The sequence below is a fragment of the Metopolophium dirhodum genome, chromosome 3 (genome assembly GCF_019925205.1).
Source record: "Metopolophium dirhodum isolate CAU chromosome 3, ASM1992520v1, whole genome shotgun sequence".
Taxonomy (NCBI): domain Eukaryota; kingdom Metazoa; phylum Arthropoda; class Insecta; order Hemiptera; family Aphididae; genus Metopolophium; species Metopolophium dirhodum.
In genome coordinates, this window is record NC_083562.1 from 35,798,017 (window position 1) to 35,814,989 (window position 16,973).

Genomic DNA, 16,973 nt, shown 5'->3' on the forward strand with positions numbered 1-16,973 from the left:
ACTCTTCGAGTTATATTCAAAAATATATAGGATTTATTTTAAACTGACTTTCACTCTTATTTTCATTAAGATGAGTGAATACTCAATTCATATAATACAAAATGTGTAATGCAATTTATGTGTCCTACTAATTAATAACTCAATTTATTATGTATTTAATATAATAATTAAATTTAAATTGTTAAATATTTAGCCGTGACTGTCATAAGTCATTATTGGATGCGATTAACCATATCAACACGTTTTATGAAAATACTATGTACATATTATTTGTCATTGTTGGTTCATTAACACGATTAATTAATATTAATATGTATATTATAATATATCCTACTCTTAAATATACATAATGTACTAATATTTTTGTGCCCCTACATCGTATATATCGTGAATAAAGAAAAAAATTATTAAATTAATTGTAACTATATACAGAAAGATTCACCTTTATAACAGAAGTTTGTATTACCACAGAACATAACTTAAGTAGCACAAAAATATTCAAGAATTTGAAAATATAGTCTTTGACTAGGTATATTTTTAAAAACTCCAAAACCAAAATTTGAAAAAAATGTAATTATTTAAGGAAACACGGGAATGTGCATGCTCAGTGGATCATCCTATTATAATATCACGTAAGATACTTATGGCGTAGGTATATTTATGCCTTTAATTATATGTTTTCAAATTACATATAACTATGAAAAAATAAAAATATTTAAAAATCATTAAATACAATAATTAACTTGGAGGGGGTGGGGGGTCCTTCGTCGTACCTACGTCAATAAGCGTGATAAATAATAAGCTGGGATTGCCGCAAACTTCCTACGCGTAAGTACCTATATTATATTATGGTTGGGCCGTTATCCGATGTCGGTGATCTTGGCAAGGTTAACTCATCGAGTGCAATTGCGTTGATTAATTATAAACAACATCAAAGTAATTCAACCCCAGACGTTTGCGGCGAGCTCCCCCACTTATCTATACGAGGTTGCATTGATAATCTATAACGAATGTTACTTTTTTCCTTATATATACGTTTTACAACCGCGCGACGACCAAATAGTCATATTATCGCAAGTGTCGCGCATTACTGCAGCACTATATTTAGCAGCTTTTCGCCGACATTTTACATTTTTTTTATCCAAACATCCCACTAAAACAGCGTATTTGTACCATCGAGAGTTTCCGATATAATAGTATAGGACTATTCGGAATATTCTTGGTAATATATATTATTTAATTTCATCACCGCGGGTATAATATTATCATATCTATTGTTCGCCTACACGTTTACAATATCGGCATTTTTTCTCACCATAGTTGTATTAGGCAGAAGAAAATGTCTCCGCAGTAGGCACGATTTTATCATTCTATGCGTGGGACTTATAGGGGAACGGTGTCGAGAACCGATAAATTATATATTTATTAAAATATAGAGATCGTCATGGATATGTCAACCGCGATCGTCGTAGGACTGCTCGCGGTATTGCAGTTGGTCGCCCGATCGGCTTCCGACGCGCATGTTGAACAAATTCTTGCAGTGGCTGCCGCTGACGGTCTACCGAGACCGTGGATATCCGAGCTGTTTCACCAGGCACTGGCCAATTTCACCGTTCGACACGTCGGAAGCTCCACTTGCCGGCTGCAATCCGAGATGTACGACAGACATTTGCGGAACCACACCAGTTGGGCGGTAAGAAGTGAGTACTTACATATATATTATAACCACTCTCGTTATCCTAATACACTATATTAGAGGACTCTATACCCGCATGCGTTGTCTCCGTCTTACAAATGTACAACACAGCAAAAAACTGTTTTATTCATCTATCATAATTCCGAAAAATCAAAAATAGCATGATGAATTCACAAATTGTATTTAATATTATAAGGTATAATAATATTCTAAACGAGCATTTCACAAATATTTATATTAGTATAATTTTATGTAATATTATGTATAATGTATATTAAAGCTTTTTGAGCTATTTACAGACATTTTAAATTTTGGACTATTTTTAGTTTTTTAATTTTTGAAAAATTGTAGGTACTTCGTTGTAATTCAATGAATATTAACCGTAGGGACTAGAAGGATTAAAATGTTTTCAGAATTACATAATTATTAATATTTTCTAAGCAGATTGGAGTTATTTCAATATTTAGACAAATTTTTAGCTAGGTATATGATGAACATATTCATACTATTCTACGGTACATAGCGTCGGTATTGACTTATATAATGATATTATAATATTACAATAAATTATGTTTTAATAAAATTAGTTCAACACCAAATAATGAAAATAACAAATACTATTAAAATAATATAAATATAATAAAATACTTAATAATATATTATAATTTATAATAATACTAGGGCTTGAAACCGGTTACCGGTTTTTACCAAAAAGCAGCAATTTCCCGGAAAATTAGGGACCTAAAATCGGTTACCATTACTTTGAACCCATTTTTATTCCCGGTTATCGGTTCCCGGTTACCGTGACGATTTTTCAGTTACCTAAATAAAAGTACCTAACATAAAACGTTATAATAACATAATTACATGTATCAATCAGTTACCGACTACCGTTAGGTACTTATAAACTATAATATTATTTCGTTTATTTTAGCTACATAAATAATGATAAGCTCGTAGTTCTATTATAGTTTAGTAATTAATAACTTCTTAAAATTACTCTTAAATCATACTACATAGGTGTAATACAATTGTTTTTAGAAAACCGATATTCAATCGGTTATTGGTAACCGAAAGTTGTTTGAACCACTTAATCGGTAACCTGTGTAATATTGAATATAGTACCGGTGTAACGGAGATTAATTACCCCCGTGAAAATTTACCCCCTCTGTTAATTTTGTTCTCGGTACATATCACACATGTATTTTCTATTTTTTTTTTAATGGTTTTGTATGAAAATTTGTTCAGGTTAGGATAATTTATTGTACGCAATAACTTTATTAAGTTTATTTATTTACCTCTCAAATTATAGCTATAATTATTTTTAAAACCTTTTCACACGTTAATTGGAACTCATAGGCTGTATACCTACATAATATAAAGAAAAAACTGTTAAATTATATAAATAATATCAATAAGTATACCTATTATTATATCAATATAAATGTATTTATCAATAGAGTCAAATAGTTCATAACCGATTGTGTATAAATGTCAATGTTTAAAGATAAAAAAATGTTGGAAATAATAATCAATATAAGTTTCATAAAATGTCTTACTAGTTACTAGGAATTGTAAGAAAAATGTCATTTAATAAGTTACACACTAATATTAAAATAATTAATAATTAATAATCCTAATAAACAATTAATTATGAAAAGTCAGAAATCAAAAATAATCAAAACAATCAAACATACAAATTAAAAGTAAAAATAATTAAAATAACTAGACATACAAATTAATAGAAAAATATATTTAGTTCATATAGCTACAAAACATAGCTACCAATACATTTAAAATACATAATTTGTTTAAAACAATATACCTTTAATACCTAATTAGTAATTATTGTTCACACATATCGTTATAAAATTAACTTTAGTTATTAAAAAATTTGAAGAGTATAAAAAAAAATTACCGGAAGAAATATTCGCTAGTGATAATTTACCCCTGGAATATTTTACCGGGAGGTAAATATTATCTAATGAAATTTTACCCCCCTCCCCCCCTCCGCTAAAATTTCTTTGCTAAAAATTTACCGGGGGAGATAAAATTCCACGAGGTAAATAATCACGGGTACACCGGTAATAGGTTACTGCTAACAACAGGGCCGGTTTAAAACCGGTAACAACGTTTTTTTTAACCAAAAATTTCGATAACGGTTTCAAGCCCTCTATTGAATACAACTATTATCAAAAATAGATGCTGATACCCGTCTCTTTCGCTCAATATCGTTTTTTATTTATTTATACAATGATTTACCATTGAATTCAAATTTAACATATCCATAAAAGTGACCTATACTTAAATGCGGAGGTATGCCCATAACTATCACTATACCTACTACAGCATAAGCGACTTTTGCAAATTTTGCTTATAAAATAGATACAAGCAATCAATAATTTTCCATAGTCCTAAAATATGTATACAATCTGAGCTTGGTTATGTATGTACAATTTTTGAATTTTCACAATGACTTATCGTAATAGTATGACGTTTGATATAACGCAATATACATATATTATGTACGTCAGAAATAAAGTATGATACCATCAATATTATAAGGTAAATATATATCTACTATAACTATAATTCTCTGTATTTAAAAAAACAAATCACAATGATTTGCCTCACGTTTTAGATAATATAGATAATTTTTACAAGACATCACAAGTACGTATAATAATACGTTTGTAATTCACATAATTACTCACCTAAACACCAATGACTATAGGTATAATAGCATATTTAATTTGATGTTCTTAAACAATAAAACCAGTTTGATACAATTGGTGTACATAAGTATATAACGGGTAATATGCAACTTTTCAGTTGAAAAATTTACCTCTCAATTGTTATCTGACCTGCGTCATAATATGACACATATTATATAATATATCTCATATCATATTATGTGTTTTCCCATTTCATCATTCAATTTTCCGCGAATTTGAGTCGGTTTTTGGGCTTATAAGAAAAAACTAATATGCTTAAAATCTCCTCTAAAAAATGCTTTATAAAATTTAAGAAAAATAAACCATTGACATTATTTAGGTAACCTGTATATTTGCATCTAAAGCATATAAATCATAAATGTAACAATAATACAAATTAATAGTATAATACCTATTCAGACTAAAATTATAATATTATACTCGGCCATTCACCGAAAAGTTCATCTCCAATGTTAACTTTAAAAATGAATTTTTTTTAATTCTGTAAACACACATTATATAATATACCAGCTGCTTCACGTTTTGTTATATAGAATTATAGCGTAAAAAATATGTCAGAGTTTGATTTTAATCGATTTTTTACTTAATGTTTTGCACGTTTTTTCAATAACGAAGAGCTATTGGTTACTTTGAAATATAAATTCATTAGGGAAAATAATAATAGTAGGTACATAATGTTGAATTACTAGAATAATAATAGTACTATTATGATCGTATTTAATTATAAACGTATAGTAAATAGAATTATTTATTTATTTAAATGGATATTACTTATATTTATTATTAATTTTCGTGTTGCCATAAAATATATAATTTTTTGTGTAATATACTAATATTAAGAACTCATTGAATATATTATGTTCATTAATATCCTCCTAACCTTGTATTACAATTCTGCGTCGTTTTATACCACTTCCTCCCTATTCTATGTTGCAGAGATTTTCGGTGTATAAATGGTAAGATATGAGAAAATACAATCCGTATAATTAGTGTGAGGTCATATTATAATAATTTAAAACGGCGTTTCCTGAGTGTTTTAAATGTTTTCATAGTAGCCTTTCTTTATTCTTTCTTAGTTAAACTTTATATTAAAATACGATCTTAAGGGGATTGCAAACGGACAATTATTTCAACCAAAACGTACCAATATTTTGTCCATCATATACCTGATAACGCGATAAGGCTTCTGAAAACTGATTTGAATTCGTTAATATGTCTACTTGAGATCGGTCATGCCACTTTTTAAATTGTGTTCTTAAACTCTTACAAATTTTGTTTGAATATTTAAAATGTACAACATTTTAAACGTTGATTATTCGAAAATTAAAATAAATATCTTAAAATGTGGCCTGATCGATCTCAAGTAATATTAACGAATTCAAATCAGTTTTTCAGAAGTTTTATCGCGATATCAGGTCCATTGATAGGATTGACAAAAAATACATACAAACAAGCACAAATTATTTACTGTTCACTCGCGCAACGCTGAAGCGGTGACTTTTACATGTGCGTGCGGGAGCGTTCTGTTATTTTATTTACACATACTAATGATTATTTACTACGCACACATTTAGAAGATTCGCATGCATACAATTTGAAAATTTCCTATTTTGAACTCTTTAAAATCTGTCCGTAATAATGATTTAATACAGCAACATTACTGAGAATAATAATTTAATCAACACGTTAAGTGCCTAGGTTCAAGACGGACTTTTTGTTTCGATATACAGTTGCTCAATGCTCAGTAGGATTTCGTGGTGTCTTCGCTCTTCAACGGTTTATCTTGTTAACAGTTATTTTTAATGAATGCCTTATCCTTGAACGATGACGGCGCTGCTGTCAATACATGAATTCAAATTTTTTTTCGGAAAAATAATTATATAAAAATTTAGATTAGAATTTGGATTTTCAACCAACGAAGAAAACAAAAAACAAGATTCTGACACGGTGTACTTAGGTATTAGAGCCGTAGCCAGAGGTGTGGGGAATTGGGGGCAAGTGCTCCCGGCATTTTTTTTATGAACAATGGTGTCATAAAGTAACAGGTGATAAGTATTCTATTTCTATAAAAACTATAAAAAAAAATTAAGTACCCTCCCCTACAGAAAAAAAATGTTCTGCCTTCTGCACTGTAAGGTGTACTATATATTAATATAGCACGCAGACTTGTTAATCAAATAAGCACATAACATCTTAAATAAATCTCATACTTATAGGTGTATGTGTCTTATAAAACCATTATTTTTCAGTGGCGGAATCCTGGGACCGATATCCGAACGGCATACTAGTGGGCAACCAATATCACATGGGAGTTTACGACGAATGTGTGGATGTACGTCATCCGGTGATAGGACAGTATTGCTTGTCTGAAATAAAACTAATCCCACCAACGGGCACAGATTACAGTTTCAACAGAACGGAAGATCTAGATGATTTCGGCAACAAAGATGCGTGGAAAACAGTACTCGGAGTATGTGTGATCAAATATTAATATATTATAATATATTATAGGTTTTTTAAAAGTTCCGATGTAAAATATATAAAATTATAGTTCACAAAATGCAACGCGTTTGTAAATTGTATACGATAATGATTAAACTATCAGTTGAATCATAATAGACCTTTTAATAACAGACCGGCCCACTTCATATTTCCACCAAGTCAAGATAGGTGGTGATTTTCGGTTACTGAGTCAGGGCCTAAAATTATGTGCAATAGCACATACTATGTGCAGTTGTAGCTAATATTAAATGGGAAGTAACAAATTTAAAAGTGTGCAGTACTTATTTTCGGCTTTTATACATTTTTATTTGATTAATATTCAATATTGATTATTGAAAATTACTAATTAGCATATTGTATTCGTTCAAAATCCTTAACACTAAAAAAAATACCGACTACGCCATATTATAATAAGTATATTAACCCAAGCTATTTCGTTTTTAATTTTAAAATGTTTAGTCATATAGCCATCTGCCATATAGGTATCAAGGACTTATATAGAAGATTGTCTTAGATTGTATTTATTATAACTAATTATTAATCAATAGCAAAAACAATTATGCAATGAAGTTAGATGTGGTGTGTGCACTACTTAGTCTATGTTCATTATTTTAAAATATTTTGGCGTGGAATTAGGTGTGCAGTAGCAAAATATCTTAATTTTAGGCCCTGTACTGAGTTACTCTGATATGGTAAAAAATAATATATCTTTATATCCATATTACATATTTATACTAAACGGACTGCATCACTGCACTATTTCGGCTCGCGACTATCAATGCTTTTGGTACATGATGGACCGGTCCACTAGCGGTCTTAGAAGATAAGACAATTATCTTCTAAGACCGAGGACCGGTCTATAAGTAGTAAAAGGTCCATGAGTTGAAAAGCATGATTTGCTTTTATTATTATATTTTATCGTCGTAAATGATAACGCGTGAACTATCTTGCTGATCGACGTGTTTCTCTTAGATCATATTCCAACCATATATTTTGTCTGTACATATAATCTGGTGCAGGTGACAATGCCAAAACGGCCAACGCTAAAACGTCGTTATCCAATAATTAATTACAATACACATTCTGTGTTAATGTATAATATATTAATATATTCAATATCACTGATCTTAACGACAGTTAAAACGAAACTCAGTTAAAAAAATTCAATAGTTAATAGGTAGGTAATTAATAGGTACCTACTAATTACTAGGTGTATTCAATATTGTATGCAAGAATATTAAAAACATAGTAATATGATTTGTATTTTGCAAAGTGTTAAAATATGCATATTTGGGTAATTGATTATGCATATGGACAATGGTATTGTCCGAGTTGCGGTCGCAATAGACGAATTGCGGTCTTAATAATATTGAAGGTAAAATTAACGTCTTAATTGCGGTCAGTATCCGGTTATCGATTATCCGATGAGCTCTTATCCAATTTTCGATAATATACGATGTTGCCAAAATTTTGTAATTTATTATTTTCAAGGTCCATCTCAATGCCCCCCCTCCCCACTTTCGAAATTTGAACTTCTGACCACTCCAAACGTTTGTGCATCGTTTGTGCAGAAATGTGCACCAAGTCCAATCGTTTGTGCATAAAAACTGAAAGCTCTATCCCTAAAACAAAATGGGGGGCCATTGAAACGGTAGCCCCTCCCCCACATTGAATATTTGGATTTTTGAATGTGCCAAACGTTTGTGCATCGTTTGCGCAGAAATTTGCACCAGATCCCGACGTTTGTGCACAAAAACTCCCAGCGCTATCCAAAAAACAAAGTGAGGGGTATTAACACGAGGATCCCCCTTTTTTGAAATTTTAAATATTTGTCATATTAATAAATGTTGTTTACGTACCTAATAGGTTTAATAGAATTTTACTATTGCCATGTAAACGTATGACAAATAAAATCTTCAAATATTTTTAATTTATCAAGAAAGCATTATCTTGTTCTAATGTTTTTGATTTCAAAATTGTATGAATAAATACAGTTTTTTCTTTATGCATTTCTTTAATTTATATTTTATATTCAAAATTTGTATTTTGACCGTTTCATTTTTGTATTTAGCATAATAATATGTAACTATGTCAATATTTAAAACATAATAATTATTAATCATATTTTTTTACCGCAACTAGGATTTTTACCTATTTTGATATTTAACCTGTTTTGATCCCGACCGCAACTCGGATTTTTTTTTTTACCTGTTATAATCTCGACCGCAACTCGGTATCAACCTGGACAATTATTAAGGTATATAATGTTACAAATGTTCAATAGGTAGGTATACACAATTTATCCCCATTTTCCTCATAAGTCATACTTTAATTAGAAATTAGAATATTCAAATGTATACTTTACATTCCAGTTTTTCAAACGTTGGTTCATAAAAGATAACATGTAAATTCGTAAAAATCAATCTGTTATGAATACTATAACTGAAATTTACTCTTATTAGTCATTAGTCATTACATAGGTAGTCTTAAATTTAAATTATAATTAACTAATTAAGTACCCGTATGAATGTATCCATTTTCGTCTGTGTGACCAACTGACGAGGTTATAGTTATATCAGGTGCCGGAAATCAAATGGCCAAATGCGACGAATTTATTATGTATAATATGAAAATTAATTGTGTTTAATATCATGGTAAAATACTAAAATACCATGGGTTAATACTAATATTATATACCTACCCGGAAAGAAGTACCTATACGACAATACACGTCCTACACCGATATGCGGTCAGTCGCCAGTTTAAGAGGATGTCAGCGCACTATCTGTTTTCTCTCTCTGTCTACGCGCAACATAGACAAAACGCATTTATAGAATCATTTTTTCTATGTTTTTAAGTAATCTTAGAGTAAAATCACCCATTACAAAAAAAATAGACAGTAATATTTTTGAGTTAATGACATATTGATGTGTCTATTGTCTCAAAACAATTCAAATATAATTTAAATTTACAACATTTTTTGTTTATTTTGTTAGTCGAATACAAAGTCAAATAACAATAAAATATAAAATCGAAATGTCATTCCCTCAAAAACATTATTGTGTATTTTTTCAGATTTTTAATGAATTAATATTGTTCATCAGTTATTTAACTTTTATATCAGGTAAAATCGATTCAAATGTATTGGTAGGATTGATAGATCGCCACTACTCTTCTTATAAGTGTTTTCTTATAAATGTTTTTGCCGTTTTTGGCACCATAACGCATAGTCTTGCAGTCTCGTTTTTCTATACCATAACATATTGTATATTACGTAGGTACATGTAAAACTATAATACTTGGTAGTTGGTTTTGAATATTGAAAAGTTGTGACTATCTCAATATTTTAAGCGATACAAAAACAATGAATTACATATTATATTTTGATTACATTTTAGGTTAACCAAAAAATACTTTGAATTGTCCATCTATATTAAACACTTATAATACAGTTTAATTATCATTTTAGAAAACAAATTATTTCCGGGGACCACAAATACGCCCTGTGTGCTATTATTTTTAAATACCTACATAATATATTGTTTCAGTGGGGCGATTATCCGGATCAAGTGCAACGAAACAGTTTGAGTTTAGGAATATGTATTCCGGCTTCTTGTTCAGCATTAGACCTGCAAACGGCACTGCAAAACCAACTGGACTCGGTATTTGCGCTAAAGGAGTTCGTGGCCGTCGTCAAAGTAGACCCAATAATGTGCACGGTCAGAGGTGACATGTATCCCTACAATGCAGCATACTTCGTCACCAGGTCATTCATCAATATTAATAACATCACGATATTTTACTCAAGTTAATTATTTATTCCTGTTTATATTAGCACTTTTTTATCATTTTTTAAATAACATTTTTGGACCTCCCCTGTATAAATGTATCCGGGGCCCTTTAAGTACCAGGCCAACACTGTCCGAAGTTGTATTGTATATTTTAAAGATTGGGCATCCAGCAACACAATAATATTATAAGAAAAGCAAACTCAAAAGATTTTTAAAATAGATATAAAATATTATGTTATTTAAACAAATATAAATCAATCATTTCATTTGACGTCATGGGAGCCTGTGATGAGCGCCCCCCCCCCCCACCTCGATTATGACTAACATACGTTACAGCTATAATACTATTTTACGATTTACACCATTTTTTTTTCTCAAATATTTGTAGTATACAATTAATATGAATTTGTATGCTTGTTCACAGATACGATTAATATAAGGTATATTAAAACTGTTTGTTATTATATTGTTTCAGCATGTTATTTTTACTGATAGTATTGATTTGTTGTGGCACAACGTTGTATCATTTTATAAGAATATCATGCTTTAAAAATTCAAAAGAAACCACCAGTAAGTGATTATCATTTGTTATCTATTAGTTTTTTTTTGAAATTACATTATTAAACAATGCACATATACTATGTATAATTTATTTTATTTTATCAACAGATGAAGGTTTCAATTCATTTTGCAAAACCTTTTCATTTATTGAGTCAAGCATAGCATTGGTTAAATTCGATAAGTACAATGAATTGAATGCACTGTATGGTATTAAATTTATGACGATGATATTCGTTTTGTTTGGTCACCGATTGTTTTATTTAATAGGAAATCCTATGAATAACCCTAAATTTGTAGAAAGTGTAAGTTACAAAAATGTTTATGAAACAAATTATTATGAAAATTTTACGTTCGACTCGTTAGATTTGTTGTCAGTATAGGTTCCGATAGCAGTGCCAATAGGTATGGAACTTTATTTTCAAATATCCGTGTCCTGAAGGGAGTTTTTCAAAATATTTTTTTACATTCGCAAATTATTTTATCTGAGTTCTTAGGAAAATTCAACACCAGCTACTTCCAACCTATACAAATAATGTATAATTACAATACGCGTCAATTTTTTAATTGAACGTCCAGGTTTTTATTATAATATCGTGTAGCGTCACTTAATAAATGTAAAACATCTTTATATATTCAACACCGTGCGGCCAAAGAATTTCCCCCCTTGACTAAACCTATACAAATGGAAAACATGTTACCGTCCAACCATAATGTGTTCTACAAAAATACTTCCCTGGATTTGTTTAATTAAAATTCCAAGGGTAAGGTACAGCTTATAACATTTTCTACGTACCTACCTACATTTCCTCAGATATATTTTAAGTTTTTTTAACGTTAACATTATATACATATACATTTCCTCTATATGTGAATATTAAACTGGTATTCACTATTCCTGCCACAAAATCAATAAATATATTTTATCTTGCAAATTTTTTTTAGCGTTAAAATTAAATTACAAAACATGCGGTCGCGAAAAAATATCGTTTAGGGAAAAATTATCAAACTCATTTGGTATCGTGTGTTACGTATATACGATAATTAATTAATTACTTTAACAATATTACAGATGTATCTCAACGGACCAAATATTATATTGACTAGTACAAACATGGTCGACCCGTTTTTTTTCATTAGCGGTTTTCTCATGCACCTAAATATTAGTAGGTCATTCCAAAAAGAAAAATCCGGATCTGTTTTGAAGAAAATCACATTACCAATTATCCACCGAGTAATCAGGTGAGTTACAACGACGCAATTAATGGGGCCCAAAATATCATGCACACGTTTGATGGGGGGGGGGGGGGGAATATTCTCCAAACTAACACTTGTATTACACGCGACAGTATCGTAACTACGCCATTGACTTACTTTAAATGCTAAATAATTTTCATATTTTAAAATAATATTCTTGAATCATCCTGTATAGAATGTTACCGTCGTATTGCGCGATGATGGCGATCACGGCGCACATCGTACCCCACCTAGGAGACGGACCACTGTGGTCACAGAAAATATGGGAAGAAGCTGAAATATGCAAAAACTATTGGTGGACCAATTTGTTGTTTATAAGCAACTTAGTCGACGTCAAGTATGAAGTAAAATGCGACTATATATTTTACTTTAATCAATAATTATAATAAATTATAGACTAGGGCAAGGGTCGGCCATAATAGCGGCCCGTGGAAGGGAAATAACTGGACCATCAAGAATATTTTTTTTAATGCTGTTTTCGGCACATAATAGATATTTGAGCTATTTTCATGTTGTCCGTTCTCCAAAATGACGTTTTTAAAGAATAAATATCGTTCAAGATTTATTGATCTCCACCTCAAATTTTAAAAATCTGGTCAATATATATTGAATAATTTGCTTAAAATAGCTCGAACTGTATTTTTAACACAAAAATAAACATTAGGTATATTACTTTTTTCTGGCCCTTGAAAATTTTTTTTTTCAAATTATCTGGACCACTATAGAATTAATTAAATTGCCGACCCCTGGACTAGAGTCTATAGAACCATCGTATTTTATCAATATTTATACCGGTAGACAAAAACGATCTAATACGAATACCTATATTAATTTATTCATTATATCTGTATGTATTTTATTTCTAATTGTTATGCTTAAATATAATGATTCAGTGCCTCATAGTAAGCTGGTACGTATCATGTGACGTTCAGTTTTTCGTAATTGGAGTAATAATCGTTTACGTTTACACGAAGAACACAAAATACGGGATTGGTTTACTCGGTACAATACTGGGTTTGTGTATATGTGTGCCGTTTATAGTAACGATTTTTTCAAAAACAGACGGAATAGACAAAATGCAGTTACCGTAAGTCAAATTTAGAATAATATTAATATAAAAGATATTCAATACTTTACCTTCGTTATAGTTTATTGTGTAATCATAAATTGAAATAGGTACTGTAGTAAATATAGGTACTAATAATAAGATATTTACATATTATTATCTTTGCAGTAAATATGAAATGTTTAGAAATCAAGGATTTTTTTTTATAATGTCAGTGGTAGGATTTTAGATTAAATATTTGTAACAAAATTAATAGACTTAGCCGTGAGCTGTCGTGGAAGAAAAATAATTATTTGTATGTGTTTGTCAATATATAAAATATAGTGTATAAAGTACACAATATGATTTAGTTATTTAAATGTATCGTGGGTATTTTATATACATAAGTTACTCTACAATCAATACATGATTAATATAATGTTTTTTTTCCAAATTACTTTTAATCTTGTAAATCAATATTTTAATTATTGCCGAAAAATAAAAATAAAAATGTTTAGACATTCAATAGGTACAGTAAAATCTAACCTAGAAATTGTGAAAAATGTTTGTCTATAATAATTAAATTTAATTATAGCCTATAGGTATGTAATAAACTAATAACCAATTTATTAAATATTAAACTAATTTCAGATATCTAGAAAACATAAGAGTATTCATATCATTAAATAAAACGTATAGATTGAGTTACATGCGAGCCACGCCTTTCTTCTTCGGTTTAGCCTCGAGCTTCATCGTGGAAAAGCTGAAGGAAAATAAATTTAAATTTTCACAAGTAATACAATATTTTACGAATAACGCTCAAATTTCGATTTAAAATAATTCAAATTTTGTTAATTTCGTGTATATAGATGACAGTTTACATTGGAACATTCGTTGTTTTCCTGATTGGCGTCTGTGTTCAGCTTTATGGTGCCAAATTCTACACTCGACAATTACCTTATTATCCGTTGGAACATGCTTTATACTCGATCGCTAACCATTGTACATGGACACTTCCAAGCATGTGGATTGTCATTTGCTTGTTAACGTCTGGATATGGTAATATATACATTTTATTAAATAAATGGGTTTTGAGTAGTTTATGACTTGTGTTTTAATAATACGGTAGAACCAAGGTTGAAATATACAAGGTTATTGCATTTATACCCCTTCTAGATCAAATATTTAATGATAAAAACAAAAATGGCAGCGTAAAGGGAGCCAATAATAATCAGGTATACATGCACGGGAATTTTAAATGTGTTAGCTTTTATCAGCGTTTTTTTGATGACGAGAAAAATGTATATAAAGCAGACATTTTGTTTATGATGATAACAATCCGAGTCATTATGCAATAACCTGTATATTTCAACCATGGGTAAAACTGAGAAGCTTTGGGACAAATTCAGATTTTGTTTTTCACTTGCGTGTTATTACCACACATTTATATTGTCTCTACAAAATTCTCAGAACAAAATAAAATAGTTTGGACATTCTTCGTTTCAATTAAGTTCATTTTATGAACGTATATTAATTCAATGTACAATATTACATTATAATCCCGACATTTTGGCCTTACGGAATCTAAGAATCACAGCAAAAATTTAATTTGTACCTATACAATTTTATATTACAATATTATGACTCATCCCTTATGACGGGCGACAGTCCCGAGTTTAACATCACCTATGGTAAACTATGGTTGAAGACGCCATATATAAATAAAATAAAGGTTATGAAGGTAAATATATTATAACTTTGTATTGGTATTAATTATCTTAATAGTTAATCTCAAATAATCTCAAAAGTTGCCCAATCCCAAAAAAAAAATAATACACTATAATATACTCACGTCCATCATCGAGATATCTGCACAGTATTTATATTGCACATTTAATTACTATGCGTATATTATTATTATTACCATATCAGATTGTAAAATATAAAGCTTTCATAGGTACATTACAAAAATTAAAAACCACTCCACCGCACTGTACGTTGTAATGTACCAAATATAATATAATACCAATATATAAACTAATATATTTTATGACGAATTATAAATATACTACAAAGGAAAAGCTCCTATATTCCTTATAAGTATACAATGTAATTTTTGAAGTGGGTGGTCTGAAATTATAATAAATTGAGATGGCTATAATAGCTCCCTCCCCTCCAAGCTCACATATTATATCACAGCCTGCAATGACGACGAAAAACCATAATAATAGATATGTCTACAAGATCGTCAAAATTGCGAATTATTAAAGACATAAAAGTTGACTCAAGTATTTGCTCATTACCGTTTTTTTATGCACTAATTTATCAATGGATCTATTCATATATTCATATTACAATGACCTTATTCTCAATGACGAGTGAAACATGACACCTTTCTATTATTTACATTCATCACTTCAGTCGAAATATAAAATCAAATAAAACATTTTTTTTCTTTTACAGGCCCCCTTTTAAAATTATTTAACAACAGAATTACTGTGACTTTGGGGAGACTCTCGTACTCCGTTTTCTTAGTGAACCTCACAATCATGATGATGTCTCAAAGTTCGCAGAGATTGCCTGTATACCTTTCACCAAAATCCGTGGTAAGATGACATTTTGTGTTGATACATTTAAAATTTAAATTAATCGATGAGTTCAAATTTAATCTCGATGCGTCTCGAGTTTGGATAACTGACCACTGAATTTTTATTATAATAATTTTATGGTATGAAACTCATTCGTTTTTAGATCGATGCTTGGATATATGATACATTTAAGAGTTACGTGATGGGCTTAGCGTTATACTTGGTTGTCGAAGCACCATTCGCTAAATTGGTTAAGCCATGGATTTGAAAAGTGTAAATATTATTGTCTGCGGTTAGTATTATAACGGTTGATATTTGGAATACTTTGAAATCAATTGAATAGACAAAAAAGGGCTGACACTGGACTATTATAATATATATTATGTTAAAAATGTTTATTTGTTTGAACGAAAGTGACCGTCTCCGAGATTGAACTGGTGTAATGTACTATCATTCCTGCTATGTTTAAAATATTCGTATTCATATTTTTTCTAACTTATTTTTTTTCCATCTTGGTCAACCTCTTATTTTTTAGTACAAATCTACATCATAATTACAAAATTGTTAATTAGTAGGTAATTAAAATAAATAACGATTTATTAATTTAATTATATTTTTCTTATTGTTACCTATTTATTACCTCGTACCAAATTCAAGTTATAATATTATTAGTTTCTTTTTTTAATTGTACTGTGTTTTTAAGTCAGGGGTTGTTGTTCAAATTTTTTGAATTTTTATGAATTTTACTCAAAACGAATATTTTTGGAATAGATTTTTCATAGTTTAGGGCTTTAACTATAG

At 29.8% G+C, this 16,973-nt stretch overlaps 1 protein-coding gene across 1 annotated transcript; it reads left to right on the forward strand.

The window, feature by feature from the left end:
• Positions 1–1,444: 1,444 nt before the first annotated feature.
• LOC132941299 (nose resistant to fluoxetine protein 6-like) lies at positions 1,445–16,741 on the forward strand. The gene is made up of 12 exons (XM_061009292.1): positions 1,445–1,700; positions 6,681–6,901; positions 10,482–10,699; positions 11,200–11,294; positions 11,394–11,587; positions 12,355–12,524; positions 12,715–12,883; positions 13,433–13,626; positions 14,236–14,377; positions 14,454–14,643; positions 16,048–16,190; positions 16,336–16,741. Exons 1-12 carry the CDS (start codon positions 1,445–1,447, stop codon positions 16,438–16,440), a joined length of 2,097 nt encoding a protein of 698 aa, XP_060865275.1. The 3' UTR covers positions 16,441–16,741.
• Positions 16,742–16,973: the final 232 nt, after the last annotated feature.